The 27,573-nt window shown below is 35.9% G+C and overlaps 1 protein-coding gene across 32 annotated transcripts in view; it reads left to right on the forward strand.

Annotated features, from left to right (window-relative positions):
- The window catches only part of SLMAP (sarcolemma associated protein), an 89,337-nt gene that overhangs the window by 51,346 nt on the left and 10,418 nt on the right, over positions 1-27,573 (forward strand). For 4 of the 32 annotated variants that reach the window (XM_027805326.2, XM_014280420.3, XM_055710032.1 and 1 more), the window contains exons 10-19: positions 134-302; positions 388-438; positions 991-1,041; positions 5,354-5,416; positions 11,460-11,516; positions 14,985-15,065; positions 15,332-15,391; positions 21,481-21,603; positions 22,621-22,695; positions 26,370-26,690. In XM_027805326.2, the coding sequence (XP_027661127.2) occupies positions 134-302; positions 388-438; positions 991-1,041; positions 5,354-5,416; positions 11,460-11,516; positions 14,985-15,065; positions 15,332-15,391; positions 21,481-21,603; positions 22,621-22,695; positions 26,370-26,690 (1,051 nt within the window). Of the gene's footprint in view, positions 1-133; positions 303-387; positions 439-990; positions 1,042-5,353; positions 5,417-11,459; positions 11,517-12,842; positions 12,993-14,984; positions 15,066-15,331; positions 15,392-21,480; positions 21,604-22,620; positions 22,696-26,369; positions 26,691-27,573 lie in introns of those variants that run through there. The other 28 variants (XM_027805377.2, XM_014280445.3, XM_055710037.1 and 25 more) reach the window with 15 other exon arrangements.

A 27,573-nucleotide genomic window follows, 5' to 3' on the forward strand; every position in this document is an offset into this window, starting at 1 on the left:
TTCCATTTTCTTTATGTGACTAGCAAAGAAAGTTACTTACCTGCATTTAATTATGCAAAAGTCAATGAGATCTGTTCCTTTACATGTTAATTTTTATTTGCTTAGGGATTTTTAAATTTTTTTTTTTGAGCAGGTAGCAGAAGGAAGACAAGAAGAAATCCAACAGAAAGGACTGGCTGAGAAAAAGGAATTGCAGCATAAAATAGATGAAATGGAAGAGAGAGAGCAAGAGCTTCAAGCAAAAATAGAAGCTTTGCAGGCTGATAATGACTTCACCAATGAGCGGCTAACTGCTTTACAAGGTTAGTCACTAGTGGGGAAGAAAGTTTGATTATTTGTTTTTCTTTTAATCTGTGAAATATCTTTTTCTTGGACTTCTGTTTACAGTACGGTTAGAACATCTTCAAGAGAAAACTCTTAAAGAACACAACAGCTTAGGTAGGTGTAATCAGTTTCTTGTTTCAAGATGGTTTCCAGCTTTTCTGTTCAATTACTTTTATTGTGAAAATCTTGTAGTCGAGGTGTGTGGGAAAAGAATGATGTTTTCCAGTTATCCCAGTAGTGCTTTCTTCCTGGGATCACGTAACATGGACAGCCGTGTGGCCACGACAGAGTGCCAGCAGAGAGCGCTGCTGCTGTGGGTGCACAGGCTTCGGGTTCTCCGCTCGGTTTCGAGCTCTGCTTGTGCCCCCTCAGCTCCAAGGCTTTGAAGCTTTTTATGTACATGTAAATATCCAGAAATTATATAATGTGATAGGAAGTAATTCTTTGGGTGAGAGTAACCTCTTACACATTTGAAAAAACAAGAACATGATCTGTAGTGCAGGAAAACACATTAAATTTTGCCTATTTTGTTTGATTTACATTAGCTACTTAGAAGGAGGAGGTAGCATGAAAAGCCAGATGCATTTCACAATGCTGTATTTATAAAGAAACAAAACCCAAAACATTTTGCTTGGTTCCAGAAATAATACCCTTTCTTAATCCTAGGCGTACAAGTTGACGACTTCATACCTAAAATTAATGGGAGCACAGAGAAAGGTAGTGTATCTTAAGGCTACCTTTTGTCTTATGATTGATGTTTGAAGTTAAACAGATTCAAAATGTTCTCTAAAGTTTTACTTAAAATAATATTCTCTTAAAAAAATGAAATTGAATTTCTGACCAGCACTTTTTGCTTAGACTTTCAGTCTAGGTGTTCTTAGAAGGTTCTCAAAAACTTAACAAACCAACTTAGAAGTCGTCTTTTTCGCTTGTTTTTTATGGATTCTCACTGGAATCAGTAAGAGCATACTGAATGATGTCAGGCTGGTGACACAAGACAGTGAAAAACTTGTTCTTTTCCACTTAGTTTTATTTTCTGTTGCAACACAGGCATTTTTCTAGTAAATTGGGCATGGTAAGTAAAGTCAGCAAAACTTGTTTTTTTCTAATTACAATGTATGAAAAATGTGAGTATATGAAATATAGAACTAGTGGAAACTAACTTTTTAAAGTTCAGGAGTGTCTTTAGGTAAAACCAGAGTAAATACAGATTGAGCTAACTGGTTATTATTTTATTCTTATAAAGACCAGTTAGCTAAAGCTTAAGTATTTTAACTGTCTTAACAAACACTTGAAGTGTTTTTAATAAAATTGTCTGATAAGAATATGCCCAGTATCACATATAGCAAAGATTATTCTGATTATGATTCTAAATTCACTGAATTGTTCCATTAGCTAAGATATATTTGTCCTCTTATGTTAGTTTTAGATTTTCCCTTGATGTATCTTTCTTCAGCATTTGCTGTGTCATTGCTGGATAATGAAAGCTCTGAGGAATGGTGGTAGTATTAATTGGAAGGTTGGGACATCTATATAGAGAACTTGTGGTTTTAACTAATACAGTGATTAAGGATTACTGTATACTGTTTTGAAACAACGTTTTAAAACTCTCTGTGCTCTATTTCTTAGCTTTTTACCTTTTTTTTCCTATTATAAATAAAGAGCTTCTTAACTAGGGAGACCAATAGCAAAGAAGTTAATCGTGGCATAACCTCATGACTAGTTCTTACTTGGAGCAGGAGGAGAGATCTGTTAAACACTAACAGGAATTGTACAAAAACCACCTCCCCTTAATATAAGTACTCCTTATCCCTTAATGTTTTAGTGTTTAAAGCACTTAGCTGTGATGCAAGCTGAGATTAGCAAGCAGGAAACCTAATGTCTGTTCCTGGTTCTCTGGGCTGCTGTACTTAGTTTTTAGATAGATCGATACATCTTGCTAATGCGTAATTTTAGGTTGGTAATACTCTTAATGCTTGATAGAATAGTTAAGAAATAAATTTGCTTTTAATTTTTTTTTTTATCTTCCACCCCATAAAATAATTAACTTCTTTGCAAAGTGTAACTGAGGTGCTGTATAGGGATTGTGATTCTTCATTCTAATTATGTAAAAAGTAAAAAAACCCCAACAACTTTGAAGATTAGATTGTTGGAGGTTTAGAAAAACTTGCCATAATGTGAACAAAAGTAGCCTAGAGCTAAACCGAAAGATTTAGGAAAAGCTTTCAAGGTTTGAGTGCAAATGCATATTGTTTTGTAGAGAAGTAATTGATAACATCACACTAAATATGAGGTTTTTCTTGTAACAAACAGTTGGTTCTGTTTAAGATTCTTAATAGGAATGTCTTGTTAGTTTTTTAAATACTGCTACCTCATCAGTTTGAGTGTAGGTTGTCTGAAAAGTTATTTAAAAATGGAATTCATTATTATGTGATTATAACCAATATCATTGTATCAAAGATACCACTTTTTTGTCAAAGTTGAAAAAGCAGTCTCTTCATGACTTATTTTGGGTGATAAAAGAGTCAATGTCATCTGAATGTGTGCATGAAAACATAGATTACTCCATCCTCTGAGTAACAGTAGAACTTGTGCTTAAACCTGGGAGTTTTAGGAAGCTGCCAGTTTCTTTTTCTTTGTTAATATAGACAACATATGACTGCTCATTCAAGTTGTCTTTCTGTGTGTTAGTCTGTTACCTCTTTCTGTCATGCACCTATTTTACTATTCTGTATTTTAGAATTATATTTTTCCATTATTCTGTCTGTTGTACCTCATTCTTCTGCATCTCTGCTATACCTGCTCCATCCAGATTTCTCTGGCATTTTACAGCTTGCTGGCCTGTGTTCTCTTCACAACAGTTTGTGCTTTTTTGTATCTTCCTGTCCTTTATCTAGCCCTCATATAATGACAGATGGGCAGTAATTTTCTCTGCCAGATTTTGGATTTTGTTCTCTTGAAAGCCACAGGAGGCAGTTACTGGAGTTTGTTGGGTTATTTTGTTAGGGTTTTTTTTCCTGAGTAGTCTTGCATTATTTCAGAAGAGGTAAGAATTTAGGGTTTATCATGTAGGTTCAGCTGCTTTGGCAAGAGGTCACAGATATTTTGCATAAGGAAAAGACTTCAGTGTTGAAGGCAGAAGTCAGTAATGCTATTTCCTTTTGGTGCTAAATAGTCTGTAAGTGAAGAACTAAAAAAAATTTTTAAAAATGCTGTTTGTATACAAATTTGTACATACCTTCTCCCCCATCTCACTGTCAGAAGATGGTAAAGCCATGTAAAATTAGTATGCTTTTTAAGATTCCTTTTGTCTTCCTATCTGTCAAAACTTCAGGTCAAGTCCTCTAGGTATTCGTCTAGGCGTACTGCCTAGTTGCTGCAAGAATAAGGATGATACAGTACTTTTTCTGTGGCTGTCCATAAAATTAGAAGCTGTACTCTGAGCAAAGGAGCTAAGAACTCATGTTACAGTCTCTCTAGAGGCTTTTTTAACGAAGTATATTAAGATCATGATGATTAGGCATTCATTTTCTCTCATTGCATACGTGGAAATTCTGGTGCAGTAGAGGGTAACTTGCTTATTCGGCAAGCTACCAGTGATGGTTGTGTAGAATTGAGTTATTTCTGTAAGTGGTATGTTTCTCAGTGAGTTGCACCACACCTGGCTTTCATATTTGTTTTGTGAGCCATATATTACGTAAAGAAAGATATGAGAAGTTGTGTGCCGTCACTTAAAGTATCATGTTAAAAGGCTAAAAAAAATATAAAATGTTTAAATATGGAAAATAAATGTTATAGCCGTGGCATTGTCTTCTAAAAGCCCCGGCCCTGTGGGCTAGAATAAAGTTTACTTTTTGGAGTAACTTTGAAATACAGTAAAGCTTAGTATTACATGTTGGATCTTAACAGCTAAGCTTCTGATATCAGAAGCTAATGCTTGAACAGTTTTGTTAGAATGTAACACATTTTGCTGGTTTATGTACTAAAAAGTAGCCTTTCCAGATTGCCAGACTCCTGAGGTCAAAGGATTTTTGAGGTCCTTTAGAAAGGAAATGTTAGCACCTTTTTACTTGGAGATGCAAGATTCTGATGGAATGGGGAGCTGAACAAGGTCACATAGAAGGAATTGGGTAAACCTGGGAACTGAGCCCAGTTTTAGGATCTCTGCTGTAGAGCTGCCCTTTGAAAAATTGATGTTTCTGCACAGTAAAGCTTTGTTTAAAAAGTAAAGGGAGCTATTCAGCAACACTTGAAAATTTTTAAATTTTTAAAATTTAAAGAACGTATTAGATATGAAGAATAGACGTGAAGACTAAAGAAAAACTTACTAAATGCCCTTTTAAAGGTAATAAAAAATGCTGAAGAATATAGGTTAAATACATATTTCTCATTTCTTCAATGCTTGGATTTGGCATTTGCAGTTATCCATGTCTGATGATGAATTATCCAATGGGAGAAACTAGAGGCATCAGTGCTATGGAGTTGCATGTTTCAGTAGTGTATCATCTTACGTATTCTAAATTTATTGTGATTTAAATATCACGTATGTGTGTTAATCTTTTTGCCAAAAATACAAAGTTGTCAATGGCAATTGAGTGGAATTCACTTGTCACCACCTAATCTGAAAGAGCAGTATGCCAAATGCAGAATGTTTGGACTTTTAATAATAGGTTCTTACTAAATTTTATTAAATAAAGTTGGTTTGATTTTTTTAAATAGCTTCTACTGAGGTAAGGGGCTTTTTATTATGCTTATGAACTGTTAACAGATTTTAGTATTTAAAAGTACCCTTTGAAAATGCAGTTAAAGTACTTCTTTCTTCTGATTAATTCAAGAGAGTAATCTATTTTCTGCTATCACTCAGACGTAATTTCAATTACATGTCTTGTCTGCTTGCATATTAACTCAATTTCAAAAGTTCACTGTAAATACACAATTACAAATATTGTTAATATTCCTTTCAAATTTTTTTTGCATCAATTTGAAAATGATAAGAAGATGTAAACTTAAGTGTTTCTTTCTTTACTAGAGCACTTTCTTTCAAAGAGTGGAGGGGACTGCACTTTTATTCATCAGTTCATAGAATGTCAGAGTGAGTACAAGAGTGTTCATCACATTTGCTTTAAAACCAGCAGAAAACCCAGAGAAGGTGGATAAAAACCAGAACTTGTCACTACTATTTAATTTTTCTGTAGTAGCAGAAATTTTCAGAGCATAGAATTGTGGCACTGTGATGCTAAGCAGATGCCTGTAGTAGCAGTAGTAAGAGCATGTGTTTGCTCTTGCAAAGCAATGATCACATTGTCTCTTAGCAGTTAATCCATTATTGTCCTCCAACTAATGAAAGGCTGGTAATGTTGCCACATGATGTTTAAAACTGAGTGCAATTTTTCACCTGTAACGAATTCAGAAGTTGAACGCCAAACACTGTTTAAGCAGTTGTCACAGGCAGCACTAGGACAGAGATAAAGTAATGATGCCTTTTCTCCATTTCAGATATTTATAATTTATCTGACAGTTAAGAGCCTTATACATTCCTCAAATTAGTTGTTACAAAGAACAAAAATGAAAAGAAGACCTTAATTTTTATGTGGAAATCTAAGAGATAATTTTAAGAAAAATAGAACATAAATATGCATAAATATACCAATCTTTAGAAAGATGTGTTATTCTGGAAAGAGAAATGTGTTTTTCAAAGGAAATTGTTTTTGAAAATGAGTGATGAAGCAGCACAGTCTGCATATCTATAATAAAAGAAAAACTTAAGATGTTAAAACTTTCTGTCCACTGAGAGAAAAACATTATTAGGATGAAGAGAGAAAAGTGCTATTAAACTTCAAAGAAAACTCCTTTGTAGCATAAAGAACTAGTTTTTTACTTAAGAGTTTACAGAAGTTACGTGCCTGAAGTTGAGCAGACAGAAGTATTTATAAGCAGAAACAAGGCAGTACCTTTTTTTTTTTATGTTATGCCCATTGGACTCTTCTTTTCCCTTTTAAATTTCAGTAAGGAAGTGTGGCAGACCTGTTTGATGTTATTCCTTGTGATATGGATTGCTGTGCTATAAACTGAATGACAGGATGCTGCTAATGTTTGTCTAAGAAGATTTAAACTTTGAGAAATGTGTTTTTTTAGGAGTGAATGACTAGTAGCTGTCTTCTGTCAGGCTGAAGTTTAAAATAGTTTTAAGTTTTGCTAAGATCTTGTATGAATCCTCTTTATTCAGTACATAAAAATGACCTGAAATTAAATGTTTGATAAAACAGTTTGATAAAAATATTTTTTTGTCTAGACTGAAAATGAAGAGCACACTGAGTGATGTTCATATACAAATTGGTTGCCTGTTTTCATTCTCTGGATGTTAGCTTAACATATTTTAGCAAAACTTGTGTTAGTATCACCTCTGCAAACTAAATGTGACCAGTCTTGTCACTACTGAGAAGCAAATTGACCATCAGGATCTAGTAAAAGATTCTGATATGCAACTGAAGTAGTAATAAGTGTAAAATAAAGATCAGTTTACTTATGCCTCCCTTTCCTTGAGTGATTAAAAGCTAGAGTAAGGACAGTGTAAGGCCTCGATTGCCTTTTTAAAGGAAGGAATACGAGTTCAAAGGGTTCAGTATTCTGCATTTTTTTGACAGTTTAAGTTTTTACTGCCTAACCGAGAACATAAAAAGAGATTCCAAGTCAGCAGCTTGTATTTATTCCTGGACTGAAAGTTTGCCATTCCCAAATTCAAATCTGTTTAGTCAGGACCCGCAAAATCATGAGGTTAAGCTGCAAACTGTGGGCTCTATTATTTTATTTTGTATGTAAGTGCTACCCTTGAGTCCTGCTCCTGGGCTTTGCTCTCTGGGGCAGTGAGGGTTGGGAACTGATGGGGAGAAAAGTTGTAGTTCCAGAGATCGCCAGAAACCGGCGTTTTAAGACATGCAGCAAATACTGAAGTATCTAAACCGTAAAACTAAAACAGTATCATAAAGATTAGCAATCTTGAGAAAGAACATGTAGTTTAATAGGGGTCACTCATTGAAGTTGTGTTATGTATGGTTTACTGGTTTGTAAGAGGAGCACAGGAATTAAAACCATAAGAGAAATCTGGAGCAAAAAAAGGAGAATTTTAAACAACCATGGAATTCAGCAGGGAAAATGCACATCTCCATAATCCTGGGGAAGAAGCACTTAAATTGGGAAAGCACAAACAGAGAAATGAGGAAAAACAGCTTGAGTCAAGGTAGTTGAGTATGTGAGATAGTACAAGAAAGAAAATTAGATGATTAAACAAGCTGGTATTCTATACAGACAGTTGCCAGAGGTATAAGACAATTAGAAGTGCTTAACTGATAAGAGCAATCAAGACCTCTCCTGGTAGTAAAGCTAGAACTTTTTTTGGTGGAGAGAAACAACAGGACACTAAAATCGTAAGTTACAATGCTGCTTGAATGCTTAACTTGGGTAGCATTGTTTGTAAAATCTGGTTTCTGTAAGTTTTTGAAGATACTTTGATTTATTTTTCTTTTTTTAAGCAGAATATGGCTCATGATACCATCCAGTAACCTGTCCTGATCTACAACATCTCTAAAATGTTGTGAAATCTTGCTCTGAGTGATCTGGGACGTCTGATCATTACATCCAGCTCACTTGTTGCTCGTTTCATAACATTTTGTTTTTAGCAACCAGTGGTGAATAACAGTGACATGGACAGCAAAAGTCATGGTACTGCTTTTTGATTAGTACATCATATGTTCCTACCAAAAATGATGGTGATGTATAGAGACGTGGTGCCCTGCTAGCTTCCTGTCTTTTGTTCCAATCTAACTCTTTATTTGCATCCTTTTTTCTTTCTCATTTCATGTTTTTTTGCATTTCTGATTCTAAATGCAAGTAAATTTTTTGCTTTTTTGCTAAGTTTTTATATTTTTTTTATCTCTCTAGAATGAAGTAGGTTTTGGATGGATTGAAAAGCTATTTTCAACTTTTCCATAAATTTATGTCCTGTAGGTGGCAAGTAAAGTTGAAGCTGCTTAGCATCATTTTTTTCAAATGGTCTGAAATTTGTGTGTTGAGAGCTAGGTTTCCTTTCATTGGTCTTCAAAACTGGCCTCCTTCAAAAACTAATTTGATACAAAAATGTATTGGGACATCTTAAGTAATCATTGTAATGTTAATAGATCTTAACTGTTATATTACATATATTACACAGTGATACACAACCTAAATCTAAAAGGGAGTTTGTTAATCAAAAAAATAGGAAATGCCTAAATACCAAAGAGAAAGCTGTCTTTGAACTGTATTCATCAGTGAATAATAAACATAGACTATCTTAAAGATGAACTGGAAGTTTAACTTTAAAGCACATTGAGTGAAAATTAGTATTATTTATGATATGTGTCAGTAACTCTGCTTTCTGTTAAGTAGCGCCTGGGTAGCATGAAAGATAAAAATTATTTGTGCCAGGAATTAAAGCTAGGATTCTCATTCTAATTTATATTTTTGGTAGCCAAAAATGCACATCTTGATTCAGGAAAAATGTGAATTGATTTTTTTTTAAAAAAAACCACTAAGTTTGAAATATGCAGAGATCTGAAAAAGGGAGGTTTTAAAAATACAGGTACATCTGCTTTTACTTTCTGATTGTTGTTTGGATGTTGCCATTTTTAATGACTAGGGTGGTAACAGTGCAGAGTAAGATTCTATGTAGTTCAATGATACCTACATCCAGTTTTCTGTTTATTATCTAAATATACACAGGCATGCTAAAATAAACAAATTTTTGTTGGCTTTGAAATATACTAATGCTAACATTCTTAAAACAGGGAGAATGCTTACTTGTTTTGTAAGTTAGGAGAGAGGTCAGCCACGAAGTCAAAAATACTGGCTTTGTCAGCTTTGGGTCCCACTGGCAAGGGGACTTGTGTGTTACTGCTGAAGTTCTTTGAAGAAATTGTGTCAAGAGGAACATTTTTGTACAAATATTGAAATTCATAATGGATGTTAGAAAACAGTAAGACACCATGGAAAAGGAAATAAATTAGTCTGCAGGTTTTTTAGTTGTAGGAATTCAAGATTCTTAAAAGCATAAAGATCTGCTCCTAAGGTTTCAGTTTGCAAAAACATCTGGGTCAAGAAGACTAGTTTCTTTGTGTTGTGCTATAATTATTCTGGTTTTAACAGCTACTGAATTGTGAAAACTCCAAGATCCATCAGTTCATAATGCTAAGTTTTCTTCTGTAAACTGATTGTAGAAGTGTATTTTAAGCCAACACGCTAGCACAGATGAGGTGTTACCCCTTCAGAACAGATAGTCGATAGCTACTTTGAGTGTGTGGTTTTTGCATTCAGCTAATTCTTTCAGACATATGGGCAGAACTCCTCAGCTGCTTTTTCTTGTTGCCTTCCTCCCTGCCCCCTTCCAGCCTCAGCTGAGTCCTGGAATAATTACGTATGAAGACTTTTTTAGGTGTTATTTTTTAGAATGGAAGAAGGCTCATGATACTTGGCTGCAGCCACTTGTCCCTCCGTGGTGCCTTCCTCAGTCAGGGCGCCGTGACTCCAGCTCTCATGAACTCGAGACCGTTCTGAACTTGGATGATGAGTGATGTCCTGCAGTTGCTTGAGACCTGAAGCCAATCCTGAAAATCCACTGTGCTGTTCAGTGCATTTCTGAAGTATTTGTAAAATGTTATAGCAGTGCAGGATAATATTTGGAGACAGAAGTAGGTGGAGGAAATACCTCTTTCAGACTGGTTTGTCTGGTTGTGGGTGAGGGAAGGGGACAGGATAAACTTTTGGCCGTGTGAGTGGTTCTTCAGGCCTCAGGGTTATATTTTGTCTGAAAGCTTGTCTACTATTTAGGGCTGAAAAAGATACCTCTGCTCAAATCTTGTCCTGCCACTGTCCTTAGATTGTAATGCTTACAGCAACATGCCATCAGAGGAGTACAGAGACCTGCTGATCTTCAGAAATACTCGATGCTGGAAATGCTGACTGAAGCTCACTTTTTCTTTTTTTTTTTTTTAAATTAAAATTTTGAAAACAATCTCCTGCCATCCAGCTTCCTTAATCTGAACTCTCCTGTATGTGCCGGTCATCCAGTTTTCTCTGTGTCTCAGTTACCTGTTAATAGCACATGGGATAACCAGCACACTCAGTTCCGTGGCTGATTGGCAGGGATCCAGCAGGGAGAGCACAGAGTAGAGACGGAGGCAGCTTCCAGCCTGGTCTTTCAGTTGTTGTTAACAGCTTTCAACATTGTCTAAATTTCAAGATCTACTGCATAGAAATGGATGATGTGATCTGTAAGATACGTGACCCTTGATAATTTTGCATGGTGGCATTGCTAGCCCATGCTTCAGGAATTAGCAATAATGAAAATCTCCTCTGAAAAATAAATTAATTAATTACTAGTTCGGTAGTTCTTTAAGTGCCTTTGGTTAATCCAAACCTTTCTTCCCTTGGTCTTACTGTTTGCCTTCGTGTCCTAGCTGAAATTAGGATGAAGTTAGCAATTTAGTTTCAAATTCCGTGTTTTAGGATTTTATTCACCTGGCATATATGGGTAGGCTTTCCTGTGAATGCTATGTGTAAACTCATTTTTTTGTGACCCTGAATGGTATGATGCATGCACAATTTTATGGAAGTTTGTGTAGCGCTCTAAAAGTTGCAAGCTAAGAAACGCTGTTTCTGTGTACCTTTTCATAGGTACTATTAAAGCAGTTGTGATGTGGAGGTGGCTTCTCAGTTCTGTTCTACTGTGACGTATTTCTAGATTTCTGCTGTGTCGGGTCGATACCTGTTTCAGGCAACCAGCTCTTATAATTCCTTCTTTGATAACTATAAAAAAAAAGATTGTAAAAATTAATTTTCCTAACTTCTCATTAGTGAACTGAAGCATTAATAATGTAAGCTAGTAAACTGCAGAAGAAATAATTATGCACTTTATCACAAAGTTCCAGTAGGCTTGTATGCTCTGTTTCATTATTCCATGCCAGAATAAAGTTTTTGTTCAAGCCTGAGTAGGAAGTAATACTATCAGCTTTTAATTTGGTCATGGAATGTAGTCTGCGTAGATGCGTGCAGGGAAAAGCTTGCTTAATTTGATCTTGGAAAGTAACACTTATTTTGTTTGGCAGACAAGATCATAGATGAAGGACATCTAACCAAAGTGGAAGAAACAAAGCTTTTGAAAGGTTAGACTGCTGGATTATTTAATTGTTTTTGAAGCATGTTTTTATGTCACTTCAGTGCATGTTCTGTCTTAAACTAGCAGTTTGAGTTTTGTTCAATACTCACTTAAGAAAAAAAAAAATCAATATAGGGCAGGTATATTGTTTATTAAACTCTGCTCCAAATACTATTGTAAGGTAAAAAGATTTAACGGAAACAATTTTTGAAGGTGAAATGCTAGTCTCAGTTTTGACTGAGTTCTTACCTGAGTGTGCATTTAAAAAAAAATAACTAAAAGATAATAATTCTTCTAAATTGATTCAAATATTTAGTGCCTGCATAATTTTCAACAGGTCTTTTTGTTCCATTATAGGACTAAACTGAATAGAAATAACATTTGATCTTATTTTAAGTTTTAGATATCAGTGTATTTTAATTTGACTTTTTTTTTAACTTACACCTTCATAACTTTAAACTATTAACCTCCTAAACGTGCCTTTTCCAAGTAAAATCTATGTCTCAACTCTTTTCTGTATAAAACAAGGGAAATACAAGGAGCTAATTAGGAAAGATTTATCTTGTCAAGGAATCGTCATCCTTATCTTACAGTGCCAAAATCGGGAATGTTATAAAGTGTGTAGATCAGTATTTCCTATGTGTAATGTGAGGCTGTTTGGACTTGTAGGCTGACTCCACTTTTGTAGCTTTTTGTTAATGTCTAGTCATACTAACTCATTTCTTTGCCTTCTGTTCTTCTGTGAAGTGTTACTGTATTGAATAAATGTTACCTTGTTAAAAGTTCTCATTTTTTGGAGACAGTTTATCTTCTCTTTACCTTAATTTATGAAACTGCACCTTTAATTTGTTTCTGTAGGTGAGTAAGCTATAGACAACATGCCATATTTGGCAAAAGAATGCATACAATAACTGTAACGTAACACTTGCATGCCAGTTATCTTGCAAAGCAGTGTGCTATTTTTGGTGCTTGTTAATATATTCTAACTCATCAAGTAAGTATGATGTCAACACATTTTAATATACTTCATCATTTTGGCTATATTTATTCAGCTCAGTTTTATTATGGGAAATAGGGACAACTGCTGTGAAACAATATAGTACAGGAAGGAGTTTTGTGCTTATGGTTCTGGTTCCAGAATAGGAAGCAGGTTTCTAAATCATTTTCTTTTTTACTTTTGCTGTTGCAGATGTAGACACTGATGCATCTTTCCCCTGGTGCCTCATCTTGTTCCCTGTTTCAGGGGGAGGAGGATAGGAGGGAGGAAGGAGCTGGTGTTACCCAAGTGTGGGTGGGAGGGGAGTATGAGAGGGAGGTGGGGGGAGAGAGAATTAATTCAGCGGTTGGAACTTGCACTGTTCCTCCTGTTTCACACGGAGCAAGAAAGCTGTTCCCATGTATGACCAGATATGGTAAAGTTAGTTGGATACAGATACTGCTCAGCTTAGTGCTTCTGGATTGGCCACTAATATAGACGACATGGGTGAGGCTCTTAGGATATACTTTTCTTAATACTTTAAAAAGAATGTATTACTTTGTTTAGTAATTACTGCGGCTTTAATGGCAATCTTGTGGGCTTGTTTCTGTATGATACATATAAAATGCTTTGTGTCCTGACATCTTTAGATATTAGTTAAAAACCTAAAACCAGGGAAGTACCCTTTTTGTTTTAGCAAAGAACCAACTCCGATTGTCAAGTTTTTAATTACACCAGTCACTATGAGCTTTGAAGTCTGCTGAAATAATGAGGGAGATGTTTGGAATAGCTGCCAGATCTGAACCCCTGATGTGCTCTAAGTGCGCGGGTGCTTTCCCCTTCTTCCTCTCCAGTGATTTCAGTTACATTAGGACAGGAAAAGTGGCTCTGGATCAGCTGCTTTGTTTGTACTTGCTGCCTTCCGTTTCACATGCAAGTGGATGTTACTCTGGCACAGAGAAATAGAAAACTTTTATTTCTATTAATCTGTCTGTGTTTTGTTGTCTTCCTAATTTCCCTGTGTAGGTGCACAGGTTGTCTTCAGTTTCCACTTAATGTCTTTCATTTTGGGGGTGTTTCGTTCTGTTTGTTGTCTTGTTACTTGAAAAAACAATGCACGCAGCTTTCTCATTACTCCTTTTTTACATATATTTTCATATATTAACCCTATTGGTATGACACACTTGATTGATTTATTGCTGTGCATCTTTTTTTTCCTGTGTCCTGGTACTATTTCATTGCATCTACAGTGTCTATATGTGAAGGAATTATTTGTGTTCACTGCTTTCCTGCATGTATTGTAGAAGTGAAGTCTGTATACTGGGAATGTTGTAATGATGCTTTATTTTATATATATATATACACACACACACTTGGAACTTGAGAGTCAGAGGAAACCTCTATTAATCTGTGGGTGGGCAGTGATGCTGTCAAACCAAGGATCTGCATAGTCAGCCAAGAAAGACTTCATTATGTGTGATATCACCTGCATGTTGGTGACACAGTTCCTCGCTTGACAGACTTACTGGGTTTGCCCACAGCAGAGATAGTGTGCCTTTCTTTAATGGACCTATCAGAACTAAACTGTAATAGTTATTTAAAAAAAAAAAAAAAAAAAGAAAATTACAGCCTCAGAAGTATTCAGACTCTTGAGTCAGGGATAATTCTGTGTCGAAAAAGGATAATTAAATATTATTTGTGGTGTTATATATATATTATATAAGTAAATATGTATAGTAATTAAATAAATAGTATAATTAAACTCCCCATACCTTTTGAAAAAGTCTGGTCTCCATTAAAAATCTGTAACTGGTAAAAACCAACCAACCGAACAAAACAAACACACAACTGTGTGGCTTCACTGAGCTGCATATAATAATGCGGTGAATTGTGTATGAGCAGATATTTAATGAAGGTATTTTTTGGTGGAAAGGGCACAGACTGCCTTCTCTTAATACAATTTGAACTGAAAACTCTTTCTAGAAATTAGTGTATTAATTTATATTGCTGTGATTCTTAACTGGTTCATGACACACTTCTTTTTAACAAAACAGTATATATAAGACTTGTTGCTATTATTTTACTTGTCCAAAATACTGAAGCACAGTTTTATTCTTAACAGCCATTTCTTTCTGACTTGTTACAATATCTGCATTGTTCTAGTCTTCTTTTCTTGTTTGTTCCCTGATTGAATCAGCTTTTGCACAGAGTTCCAGCTGGCAAGAATACAGCTTTAACAAAAGTTCAAGCTGTGCATGATGCAGTTGCATCCCCTATTAGAGCCTCGGCTAGATTAATGACTTTAGTGATGCTGAATCCATTTTAGCCCAGACTTACAAAGAAATAAGCAAACACCAGGTTTTTAGGTGTTTCTTCAACAAAGTTGTGTTCTGTTAACATCTAGCTGTAATTAAATAAATAGATGTATTGAAAAAATTATGATTAAGAGACTGAACAAAACATTTGCTGATTGTAGCTGATTTTTCTTGTTTCTTGCAGAGAATCAAGCAAGAGTCAAGGAATCTGATTTGTCAGACACTCTTAGTCCAAGCAAGGAAAAAAGCAGCGACGACACTACAGGTAAGCATTTAACTGAGATTTCTGTAACATCTAATTACTTTGAATTAAATCACTGAATCGCGGAGTCGTTTCTTTTAAAAGAGTGGCGAAGGCGCATATTACGCGGAGCCAGATACAAGCTTAGAGCAGTATTGTCTCTTTTGTGAGTTCATAATTAAATGGTCTAAAGAAAGAAGACTGTAAAAGCTTCTCCTTGCTTAAAGAACATTTATGTGAAAACAGTCTGCCTGCTCTCTGAAAGGTGTGGTATTTGTTGGGTTTTTTAGATGCCCAGATGGATGACCAAGATCTAAATGAACCTATTGCTAAAGTAGCGCTTCTAAAAGGTAAACAATTTTATTTTTGTAACTTTATATGTATAACCTCTGTGTGTGTGTATATATATTTATATCTTCTTGTCTACCTGTTTTTGATCAAATGTGCGTTGAAGTAGAGTGCTGAAATTCAAAGGTTTTAATCATGGTAGTACAGAAGAGTTGCATTTGAATATGAATAATGATTCCATTGGGTGATATGAAATAAAAACATACTTCTGAGTGTTAGTATAGAACTTGTGCATAAAGCTAGTTTTTGCACTCACCCATACTGTTCTAGGAATCTACATGTTACAACTTCCAAGTAGAGTCGAGAAGTAGTTTCTGCATACACTTAAGTTAGGGCTAATAGCTGTGGGGAGGAGAGATTCTTCTATCAGTGACATGTTTTAGGTACTGCCAAATTTTTCTCATATAGTTCCCATCGCTGTCAGAAATGCTTCTGTTAGTTTGCACCTGATGGGTTAAAAAGAAAATCGAAAATCTTTTTTTGCTTAACACAATCAAGATTTGAATTTCCTGCTATAACTGTATTTAGAATGATTGCTAAGCCTTAGCTTTGAGCTTCATAGCTGGAAAATTTAATTTTTTTACTGCTCACTGCACTGAAGGCATGTACTTAAAACTTGATTAGCAAGCTAATATTTACATATTCATGAGCTGAAAAAATTTGTGGGGTATTAGTTGTTACATTTAGCTTACTGAAAATTAATTTTATGCTTTTTGTACAATTAGACATTTGATCTGTAAAATGATGCTTACATTGAGATCACAAGTAAAAAGAACATCACAGTTCTTTATGGTTCAGAAAGATAGGAAACCATAATGAGTTTTAGAATACCCGTAAAAGAGCATTTTTCTATAGTTGTTTACACTTCTCTAATTTTATGACGGAAGGACTTCAAAAAATCGCATGTATTATATATGTTTCCAAACAGCAAAACTAAAGTTGAATTGGGTATTTTTCCAGTGGGTATCAGTTCAGCAAAGCAGTTTAAAAAGGAGTGTTTGAGCTCTTAGGCATGTTCCATTTGGCTTTTGCTCTAATGTTTGCAATTAATAACCAGTATATGCAGTGACTTCCTATGTTACAGGGTAGAACCTGGTAATGATGTTCATAGTGATTATGACAGTCTTATTTTTGGAATTTGGAAATAAAATTGGGTTTTGCAACAAGTTTTATTTGGGACGGGGTGGGGAGAGGAGAAATACAGTTGAAAAGCGTGATATTTGTTAAGTGTTAGAACTTTTAAGTCCAGAATGGGATACACATTAAGGAGTTTGCTTCCAGTGAGCATTGTCACATGCACATAATTCACAGCCAGAATAACCCTTTGTATGTAAACAGTACAGCAGAGAATCTAAGTTCAGCTTATGTCAAAATTATTTCAGTTCTAGTTCTTACAGTTTTGAGAGAGCCAGCTGAAGACTACTCCCAATTGACTGGATTTCTTAGTTATCTTCTGCGGACAAATTAAAAGTGTACCCCTCAGGCTGAAAACCACAGATTCCTGAATTGTCCTTATGTGCAAGTGAAGTCTTACTAAATTCTCTCAGAAAGGTTTGTTTAACAGCCCAAGACCAAGGTGAGGCTGCTGTGAGCGTGCTGCTTCCTAGATGAGGACAGCCTCATGTCACAGCAAGGGTCAAGCGCAGTTACACTTTCTCTGTACAGGGTATGTTGAAGTGGCAGGGAGGGTTAACTGAACTCCTGAAGGACTAAAATCAAGTTTTCTGTGGTAACATGGAAGCAGTCTTTTGCTAATGTGGATGTTTTCCTGGCTTCATCTGTCTTTACTCGGTTGGAGATTTAAACCATAACCGTTACAGAACTTTTAGTGAATAAGTAGAAAAATACCTATTTGCATAGACCGCTTTGCTATTGAATTGCATATTGTAATTAACCACAGTAATTGTAATAACTGGTTTTCTCTTGAGGCTATTTATGGGCATTCCTTTTTTGCTGTCATGAAACCATTAAAAAATATCTGTACAATGAATCATTCTCCCTTGAAATTTTTAAGAAGAGCCTATAAACCCGCAGTTTTGTTTGAGGTTTTGTCAGAGAGCTACTTCACATGCCTGGCTTTGCCCTAAAAAGGATCATCTTTGCCACAGAAAGACTTTCAAGTGGATTTGTTATGCAGTCATACAATTAAGGAAGAGTGAGAACATTTCTCATCTGGCAGCTGTTTGGAATGCGGAAACGGCTGCTGGAAAAGGCAGCGTTCCTTTTTGTTTAACTGTTGGAATTTGCCAAACAAATCATTGGAACAAGAAAATGATGAGACTTCTAATTGCTGTAGTTTCCTCCAAGTGTATTTTCCATCATTAAATTTTGAGTGCATTCCGGATTTGTTTCAGCTTTCTACAAGTCAGAGTCTGTCAAAGAGGGGAAGGGGAAAAGCTGTCACAGATTAGTAGAACTACTTTTTTGGGGTTTGGTTTGGGGGTTGTTTTTCTTCCTTTCCCCAACAAGGTAAATGAATTCTGGCCATTAATAACAGTTCCCTGGATGCTTCTATTTAGACAGGCTGTTTGTGACTACTTTTTGCAAAGTTAAAACCAGGTATGTTAAGCAAAAATGTTAAACAGATGGAAAGAAGCAATAAATGTTACTGGAAGGTTAGTAATCTTGTTCTTATCAACTTCCTTATAATTTTATAGTAACTATAAGACTGATCCATGGAATCTTAATGAAAAGTGGTTTCAGTTGAGAGGTTGCTGAACAGTGGTAGTTTACAACATGAGAAATTTTGAAAATCAGCAATGGTCTGTGGATTTAGAAAGTTTGGGAACCATTGCGTTTTATGTTGCAATAGCCAGATACTTTATTTTAAGTATATGATACAGTTTACTTTATGTGGATCTTATGAAGCTGGAGAAAACTTAGCGTTTTAATCATTTATTTGACTTCACTGAGTACTCTGAGAAGAGTCATCTGAGTAACCTGAGAAATCCTGCAAAATTCTGAAAGTGAGCTACTGTGAGACTTGGAGAAGTACCACCCTGTTCATGAATGTGCTTCCACAGGCCAGGCACCTACGGATAAGGGATCAATTAAGACCACAGCCTATGTGTGGTGCTGTATCATCTCTCTTATCAAAAGTGTAAAAGCAAACATATAAGCAGAACTCTGTTGATATCTTCGTGTTTGTAAATATTAATTGGTTTAACCGAAGTTTTATTTTATAGATAGTAAAATTGCAAAGTATTCCTTTGCACACCATCATATTCTGTAATAATTTAGAAATGGTAGTTTTCCCCCCAAACTGGCCTATGGGTTAGACTCCTTTTCTTGAGCCAGATTGAAGGTGGAGAAATATTTATGTGCTTTAGCAATGATTTGTATGGATCAGGCTAATTTTTTTAGCATTTTTAAATCTACTGGTAGAGTTGATGTTAAGGGAAACCTCTGTGTGTGCAGGGGAAACAAAGTGGTATTAATTAAGAATGTATTGTGCAATGTGGCAAACAGTCTGAACACAGATTAAAATTTTCAGTGAGCTAGAATAAATGAACAAGGGTTTTCAAACTGTTGTATTTGACTTTTTTGTTTTGGTACCTTTTTGTAGTTAATGATAGAATTCCTTAGACTTCTCTCAGAACAGTTTGTTCAATACTGAATGCTCCTGGAAATTGCTCAAATACTCTTTTTTTTTTTTTTTTAATTGCAGCCTTTTATATTAGTTAGCAAATTTTTTTTTTGTGATGTGAATTTGCTTTCTAAGGGAACTAGCTCTAAGCCTGATGATATTTAGTAGTTCTGTTATTTATAAATAGAGCGATCCTACTCACTAAGGATTTTTTTCAAAACTAGAGTTAGCAAAAAAAATGTTTGCTTTGAACTAAAAGACATTAAAGAAATTTTCAGTTTGGCTAAGACTGAAAAGCTGTTATTTTGTTGTACTTATGTTGCTTGGCTTTTGATTTAGAAGCATGTCAAGCATATGGAAATTCCCCTATTGCATTTGTGTAGGAAAGGCTTTACCTTGATTGTGTCTTTGCTAAACTGATTGTTTAAATTGTTTAAACGTTGTCCCATAAGTTGAGTTCCTCATCTCCTTTGAAGCAGTATTATCTTTTATGATGCATGCTTTCATTGCTTGGAAAATACTGTCCACCAGAAAGTTCATTTAGGGTGCCTATTGTTGGATTTGGGACACTGCTTCTTTATCAGACGTGATTGGAGCATAATTTGTCCACTTCCTCATCCACTTCTTCTGAACAGTCTCATTAAAGAGGGTTGAGAGTCTAATTGCCCCAAGTCTTTATCCATGAGAAGCTAGGAACAAAACATGTTCAATAAAGAGAAACTTGGATTTGGAACTCTAATAAACCATAAAAGAAAGCATTTGGATGAAATATGTAGTCCTCTTTGTTCTTTCTGCTCTCATAATTTTGTTCTGAAAAAGTCTAAAAGCACATGTGTACCCTCAGCTCTACTTGATCCATCCCACCAATTCATTACTGTGAGAACAGCAGAAACATAGCCTCTTTTCCTCGAGGGATACAGCGTGAATACTTTAACATGATTTGGTAAACAGTATTTTTAATGAAGAAAACAGAAAAAAAAAAAAAAAGATTACTTTGTTGATGACATACAGTCAATTATGAATGTCAAAAGTATAACGACGAACTAAACTATAGCTTGTATTTTTTTTTTTCTTATTAGTGACAGGTCCAGACAACCAAAGTAATCTATCTTTTTGCAGTTTTTATTCTAAGTAGTGTGCCTTTATCTGAAATCCATATGGTCTGTAGTGGTAGACGTACATTAAACAGTTCGCTGTGTAACACACCTACCTTTTTGTTCTCCCTCTCCCATGATGCGCAGCTGGACTTTTTTCACTGATTTCCATCTTTACCATTCTCACCTAACGGGCTTTCTATAGAGTTTTAGCCCTCTGCCTATGTAGTTTGAATGCTCCTTGTGCCTATTGGAAGATCTGTTTCTGCCCCAGGCACTACTTAAGGAAAATTTAGTGAATGCGAGTTTCCTGGATGCAGTTCCTGGCATTGCAGATGCCTGCAGGCTGGAGAGTTGTCTTCCTTTTCTTTACTGCACCTAGTTTCTGCTGTGTGCACATCAGAGGACACTGCAATTAGTCACAAACACTTATTTTTCCTCTTTTACATTCTGCCAAAAGTTAAGCTTTAAAACTACCTAATTTATCCACAACTGTAAGTCATCTCTTGTAAGCCCAAGAGGTATTTAATATGCATTTTAGCTAAAATAGACTTGTGGGGAAGAGAAATGTTTTTATTTGGAGTCTGAATAACTTGCATAGATACCTGATTGCGTTAAAGATATATCTAATATTTTAAGACACAGTGGAAAAAATAGCTTAGTATTCACTAGGCCACTGAATGGAATAAGGAGGGTGGACTTTTCTTTATTTTCTTAATTTTGTTTTAGAAAATTCCCCCAAATTTTTTCCTTTCCTTGTAGTTATGGTCCACAGAGGAGAGGGGGAAGCCAAGCCTTGCATGGTAGCAGGCTGGTTGGCAGTAGCAAACCACTTAATAGCAAGTCTTTGCATAATCTCTTGCAGCTGAGTGGCATTAGCCAGCCTCAGTACAAGGCTGGGTCTGTACATGTGCCCGTAGCTGCGTGCCAGGGCTGGTACGTGCTCTTAGGAGCAGGCCTGGGAGGGTGGGCTTGGGAGGTAGGGGATGTGGAATTATTGCTGAGAAGTGTGTGCTGGGGGAGAGGGTTAGAGAAGCTTCCTTTTAAAAATAAGTTGTAAACAGAGCCAAGGATTGTCTTAGGCTTGTTGTTCCTTCATTTTTGTCATTGTTAGAATCCCTGCCAATCTATACAGTGTTTTTAAAAAGACTGTCTTGTTCTTGGTTGTGTTGTTTTTGTTTTGTTTTGTTTTATGCTGCATGTTGTATATGTAATGAATATTTTAAAGTTTGCATATGTTTTCCTTCTTTTAAAAGTATATTAATATTTTTGCTAATATTTACCTAATACAATTTTAGTTTAACTAACTTTGGATGATTTGAGTAAAAAGTTGCCAGTCATCATGTGTCAGTGCAAATTAAACTGTTGTACAAATTTATGATTAAAAAAAAAATAAATGTTTTTTTATCAGATGAATTGCAGGGTGCACAATCAGAGACTGAGGCTAAGCAAGAAATTCAGCAACTGCACAAGGAGCTGGTTGAAGCCCAAGAGCTAGCTAGGACAAGTAAACAAAAATGCTTTGAACTTCAAGGTGAGACCCAGATCAACTTGGTTGTGTAGGGTATCCATTAAAGTTGTATTTATCAGGTAGTCCTAAAAGGGGGTTCAGTTCTGCTGACTTAGATAAATTTCATAGCGTTCCCATCTCTTGCACAGAATATCAGAAACCTTTGCTTTTTTCTGAACTCTGTATACAGTCCAACCGAGCTCTGACTTGTTGATTCAAGATCGTAAAATCGTGGAATGATTTGGGTTGGAAGGGACCTTAAAGATCACCTAGTTCCAACCCCTGCCATGGGCCGGGACACCTCCCACTAACACCAGGTTGCTCCAGGCCCCATCCAGCCTGGCCCTGAGCACTGCCAGGGATGGGGCATCCACAGCTGCTCTGGGCAAACTGTGACAGTGTCTCACCGCACTTACAGTGAAGGATTTCTTCCGAATACCTAATAAAACTCTACCCGCTTTTAGTTTAAAACCATTACCCCTTGTAAGATAAACCAACATCCTTTCATAGTATTGAATACATACTTGAACTCCATATACTGCATTCTTATGAAATATATTCATCTGCAGATATTGATTAATCTGTATTTCAGTCAGATAATTTACGTAGTTTAATGTATTTGGTTTAGATCATCCTGTCGGATGTGTAGCTGTGTCATTATCCTCAGCAAAACTGTGGGTTGTTTTTGACAGGAAACAGTGTAGTCCAGTTTCATTCCATATTGTTCAGTGATTTTTATGGGATATATTTACAGCACTTGTTTTTTTTTTCATCCCACACCCGTTTGTGTTTAGCACACATGGAGTTTTTTGTTCAGGCAACAGATTGTATTAATTTCAAATTAATGGTAATACTACCACGATAATGGAATGGTGTCCTAATATTAACTTTTTATTAAACTACTTACACCATTACTAGCTTTCATAACTGAAATAATACGATTGTTTTAACCTTTTCAGTTAAGGGGAAGTTGCGACCAAAATTAATTACACAGCTGAAGTACTAACAAAAATTTGGGCACATTTTCACTTTCATTTATAGCGCTCTTGGAAGAAGAGAGAAAAGCCTATCGAGTCCAAGTTGAAGAATCTAACAAGCAAATAAATGCTCTGCAAGGTAGGAATTTACTTTTTTCACCCCACTCTTTAGGGAAAATATATAGCTTTGGCTGTTTCCATGGCATCATAAGCACTAATAAAGGAAAATGTTAATTAAGTGTATGTTTTAAATCTGATTTCTTTCACCATATCTTTGAATTTTATTGTGAAATGTTTCCTGTCGATTCCTGTGGTTCTAGTCATAACTTCGAAAATGCAAAAGATGTAATCTCTTGCACATAGCTCTCCTCCTTCAGCTTTCTCAGCTTTGAATGATCCAGGGATTTTTGCTGTGACTATTTTATCTTCAGGGCACTCAGAAGGTTTAGGGGTGTTTTATTGCTACTTGGTGTCTTCGCTTCATTAGTAGGATCCTGCCAAAGGAATTTTTAATCTAGATCTACATCCAACTTCAGAGCATGCATTAAAACTTCTGCAGCAGAGACGCTGTCTATGCTTTTTTGAAAAAACAATATCACCAAACACGTTCTTTTCAGCGCAGAATAATTATAGCAGAAGGGGATCCTGTGATTTACATAACTTCTGCATCATGTTAGCTTGTCAGCCTGTGCATGTGAGCGAGCTTATTGATCAAGAGGCTGTCTCGCCTTAAAATCAGTAAGTCGTTAGAGCAGGCGTTAGTTGGAGCATCTACACAGCTATTGATCGTTATGAAACTCGTTGGAGCTTCGTACCTTGGGCTTGTTGTCAGCGTACTGTTTGGCTTGGACCTGAAAACGGTTGGAAGGCAGATGAACAGACAGGAAGATGGACTGACAGTCCTCGCTTTCTTAGGAAATCAAAATGGCTTTAGCAAATTACGTCATGGGCAGTAATTTGTTGTGGAACGTAGTACTTGTCATATACCAGTTACACTGAGAAGCTTATGTAATAGCACTATTTTGTATGAGTGTCAGCAAAGAATATTTATGTGTTCTGCCATTGCTCTTGTAAGAAAGAGGAGTTTACGTAATGCTCATGTTCAGAGCAAGATGAGCAATTTGATTTTAAATATTACCCTGCTCATAATAAAAGTTCTCCGAGTAAAAAAGTGCTGTAGCAAAAGTTAAAATTAGAATTTGATAGTTATTTCCATGCAGAAAAAAAGAAACCTTTTTTTTTTCTCTCTCAAAAAAAAAAAGAGAATCCAAGTAGAAGCTTGACAGGGTCAGACTTAACTGCAAGATGCCTTTTGTCAGTTCGGTGCTTTTTGTTTCCTGAACCATTCTCAAGTGAGGTCTTGCTAATGTTTCCTCCTCTTCTCTCTCCGCTGTAGTTCAAAATGTTCAAAATGTCCTGATGCTCATTGTATGCTTGCTGCTTCCCAAACTTTTAGGGTGTGACGCATCTCAGAACTTGAGAAAAGTTGTCAGGATGTCAGGATTCTTTCTTGGCAGTCTCTGCAAACTGCAGTGGAGAAAAAAATCTTGGCCGCTTCATGCAGTAACGTTTCTTGAAGCATTTTCATGGAATCAATGTTTTAGGCCAGCCAGTGCTACATGGTTTTGTATGTTTGTCATAGAGAAGAGAAGGTGCCACAGAAACAACTGAGATCCTATCTCTAAGTGTGAAGTTCTTCAGATGAACAGATAGGAAAAACAAGGACATTCAAGTAACTTGCCATTACTTATTTAAAAAAAAAAAAAAAAAGTGAAGCGTTCAGTTTAGATGAGGTAATGGCCTACATAAGTAAGAGGTGTAATGGAAGGTTTCTTTCTAATTGCTCTTTCAGATTCTATCCAGTGCCTCAGAAACCATTCCAATATTCTTGGTAGTAATTTTCCTGTGTAAGTTATTTCTACAACTCCACCAAACTTTAGAAACACTTGTATGCATTTGGATTGTTTTCATGCTTGAACATTTAAAGGGAGGGTTGTTCATTAACAATGCAGACAGAAGGGAAAAAAGAAATTTATTTGTATTACTGCAGTTATGGAGAAGCAGGAATTTAGCTTGGTTTGATGAAGAAAATCATATCAGGAAGATATGGTTTGAAAAAAAATTGTTCCTTTGCTCGTTAATGGGCACCTGCTATATTAGCAAGTTGTAATTCTTGGTATTTTAGAAATGTGGTTTCCTAGCATATTGGTTTGGTAGTTTCAAGACTTCTAATGGGTACATGGAAAGGCAATAGGTAATATGTCATGTGTTGTTTTACTGTCAGGTTGTTCTCATCCACTACTTTGTGCTGTTCTGTTAGTATAAGCCTGTAGAAACTGTTTTCAAACAAATCAGATGGTAGTAAGTGTCGTGTTGCTCATGTATGTAAAAATCCATCATGCTGCAAACATTTTTGTTATGGAACAGATAGACTGTTTCGTCTTATACAGAATTGCTGTGAAATCTAATTTACTGTTGTCTAGATTAGCTCTTACGTATTACAGTATATAATACTCTATTTTTTTCCTGTACTGTCTTATTCTTCCAGAGTGTGAAATTGGGTAATTCATAGATTCTTTAATGTCTTGCTGGAGCCTGTTTAGAGGAGGGGAGGAAAAAGGTTTTTATGTTATATCAGTTTACGGCAAGACTTGCTCACGTTCTGTGTTATCTTCTGTAATGGATTGAGAGAACAAAAATAAATACAAGTAATCTATGAAGGTTACTCAGCCTTGGTTATCTTCCCATGCTTTCCACTATCCTCTTTTTGTCCCTTGTTTCTGAAACATAAAACCTTAAATGTGTGATTCTGACCCTCTACAGTATCTTATATTAGGTTTTCAAGTGATATTAAGTACTTCTGAGAGCAATTCTTCATTAATTTACTAATTGCTTTTTCCCATGTTAGAAATAAATGAAATACATGTGAATTCTGTGATGTACTCTTAAAAAAGCAAAACAAACACACTGACCAAATTTTGTTCTTTTTTAGTTCACTTTCCTCTCTGCTTCTTTTTTCCAGCTGTTTGCACTGAATTCTATTTGTGTGCATTTTTATGAAGAATATTTGTGCTCAGAGAAGAGATGTGTTTTAGTAATGAAACAGTTTTGAATGGGAATAATTTATAAGGTTTGCTTCATGCAGAAATGTAAAATAGCCTAGCGTGTATGTGTCTGCTGCACATTTACAGTAGGCTGTTAATGCTGAAGGACTTGTTATAGTTCAGTATATTCGGTGCAGCTGTCCCTTTCAATTGAAAATTCATCTCACGCTTTGAAAAATGCTTTTTGCAAAGAAGTAATTTTTATTTCCTTTACTACATGTGGATACTGGACTAGAAATTAGAGACTGTGCCTGAAATATTTGTAGACATTACAAGTTAACTGCTGAACAAGCAAACATTTCCACTGTAGCTTTGCAAATGTTTGGCTTGTCACAGAAGTTTTCTTGCTTTTCCTCTTGTCCCTGAACCCCTCAGTGTCCTTGTTCTGTAATACTTGTTTTGCTTACCTTGAAGTTGGATCTGAATCTTGGTTTCAGATTTTGGAGACTTGCTTTAATATTGCGCGCGTAACCCTATCTAAGAAAGCTGTGTCCAACCATAATTCTTGTTTCTTTTGACTCTGTAATACGTGACCCCCATATGCATGTCTCTTCAAGGGTGCAGCATTTGACAAGATTAATATCTTTTTCAATAATATTAGGATTCTTTAGTCCTGTTAAACATCAACAAGTTGAGAAAGCAAGTTAGGTTTTTAGAGTTTCTGTAAATACAGTTTTACAAAATAATAACATTCACACATGCTTTCCAGCTCAGTTGCGAAGGTTACAAGAAGATATTGAGAATCTTCGTGAGGAAAAGGAGAGTGAAATTTCAAGCACTAGAAATGAACTAGTCAGTGCTCAAAATGAGATTCTGTCACTTCAACAAGTAGCGGAAAAGGCAGCATCAGAACGAGATACAGATATTTCTACATTGCAAGATGAGCTGCAAACAGTGCGAGCGGAACTTGAACGGTGGCGGAAAGATGCCTCAGATTATGAAAAAGAAATTGTCAGTCTGCAAGCCAGTTTTCAGCTCAGATGCCAGCAGTGTGAGGATCAGCATAAGGAAGAGGCTACTCGCTTAAAAGGTACTTGTTTAAAAGGATGTCACTGAGAAGGATACTACTGTTAGTACTAGTCTATCTGATGAATGTCAGTTATTCAAATCACTATTTGTTTCTCTGTAGTTATTTACTATGTCTTTATGTATGTGCACACATGCACACATGTATATAATATGTGCATCAAGGCTTGTAGTGTTACAAAAGCTGTTTTGTATGCTTCATTAAATAGTAATTCTCTATTATGCCTAAACTAGCTTAGGTACCCTTTGGTATCAAGAGTAGACAAAGCAGAATTCCACTTATAAAAGATGGAAAACTTCTGCTGTTTGAGACATTGATACTGCCACAGATTTCCAGAAGGACTTGTGTAACTTCGGTATAATGTAAGCCCAGAAGTGAGTAGCTTCCGACCTATTAATTTTTCTAGCAAAGCTTCACTCAAGACAAAGAACTGTATTTTATGACTTAATAAAACTGTTGATACCATCTCATTTTTAACATAAAAATGTTAAAGCAAATTTGCAATAAAAGCTTTATTCTGGATGCATGATGTAGAGACACAAAACTACATTGTTCTGAGCCCGCATAGGGCTGCTTTTAGGCTCGTTCATTTGCATTTCACTTTACCCGTAACGCACCCACGTGCCATAAGGGCTGGTTGAGCGCCACGACCCCGGGCCTGTAGCCTCAGTTCTTGGAGAATCCACTAACAGAGTTCAAAAGCTCATGCTGAAACTTTTAATGTGCCACAGAGAAACTCGCATATATAAAATATGCTGCAAGTTCTGAATTGGTTAATTTTTGAAGGTGTCAGGGAAGCCATTTACCAGTTCAGGCTCTAGTCTCTTGACACTGTATTGGTGAGATGTGTGTAACATTGATTTTTATCTTATTTAGCAGGGACTGA

This window comes from Falco cherrug, chromosome 4, assembly GCF_023634085.1.
Source record: "Falco cherrug isolate bFalChe1 chromosome 4, bFalChe1.pri, whole genome shotgun sequence".
Lineage (NCBI taxonomy): Eukaryota > Metazoa > Chordata > Aves > Falconiformes > Falconidae > Falco > Falco cherrug.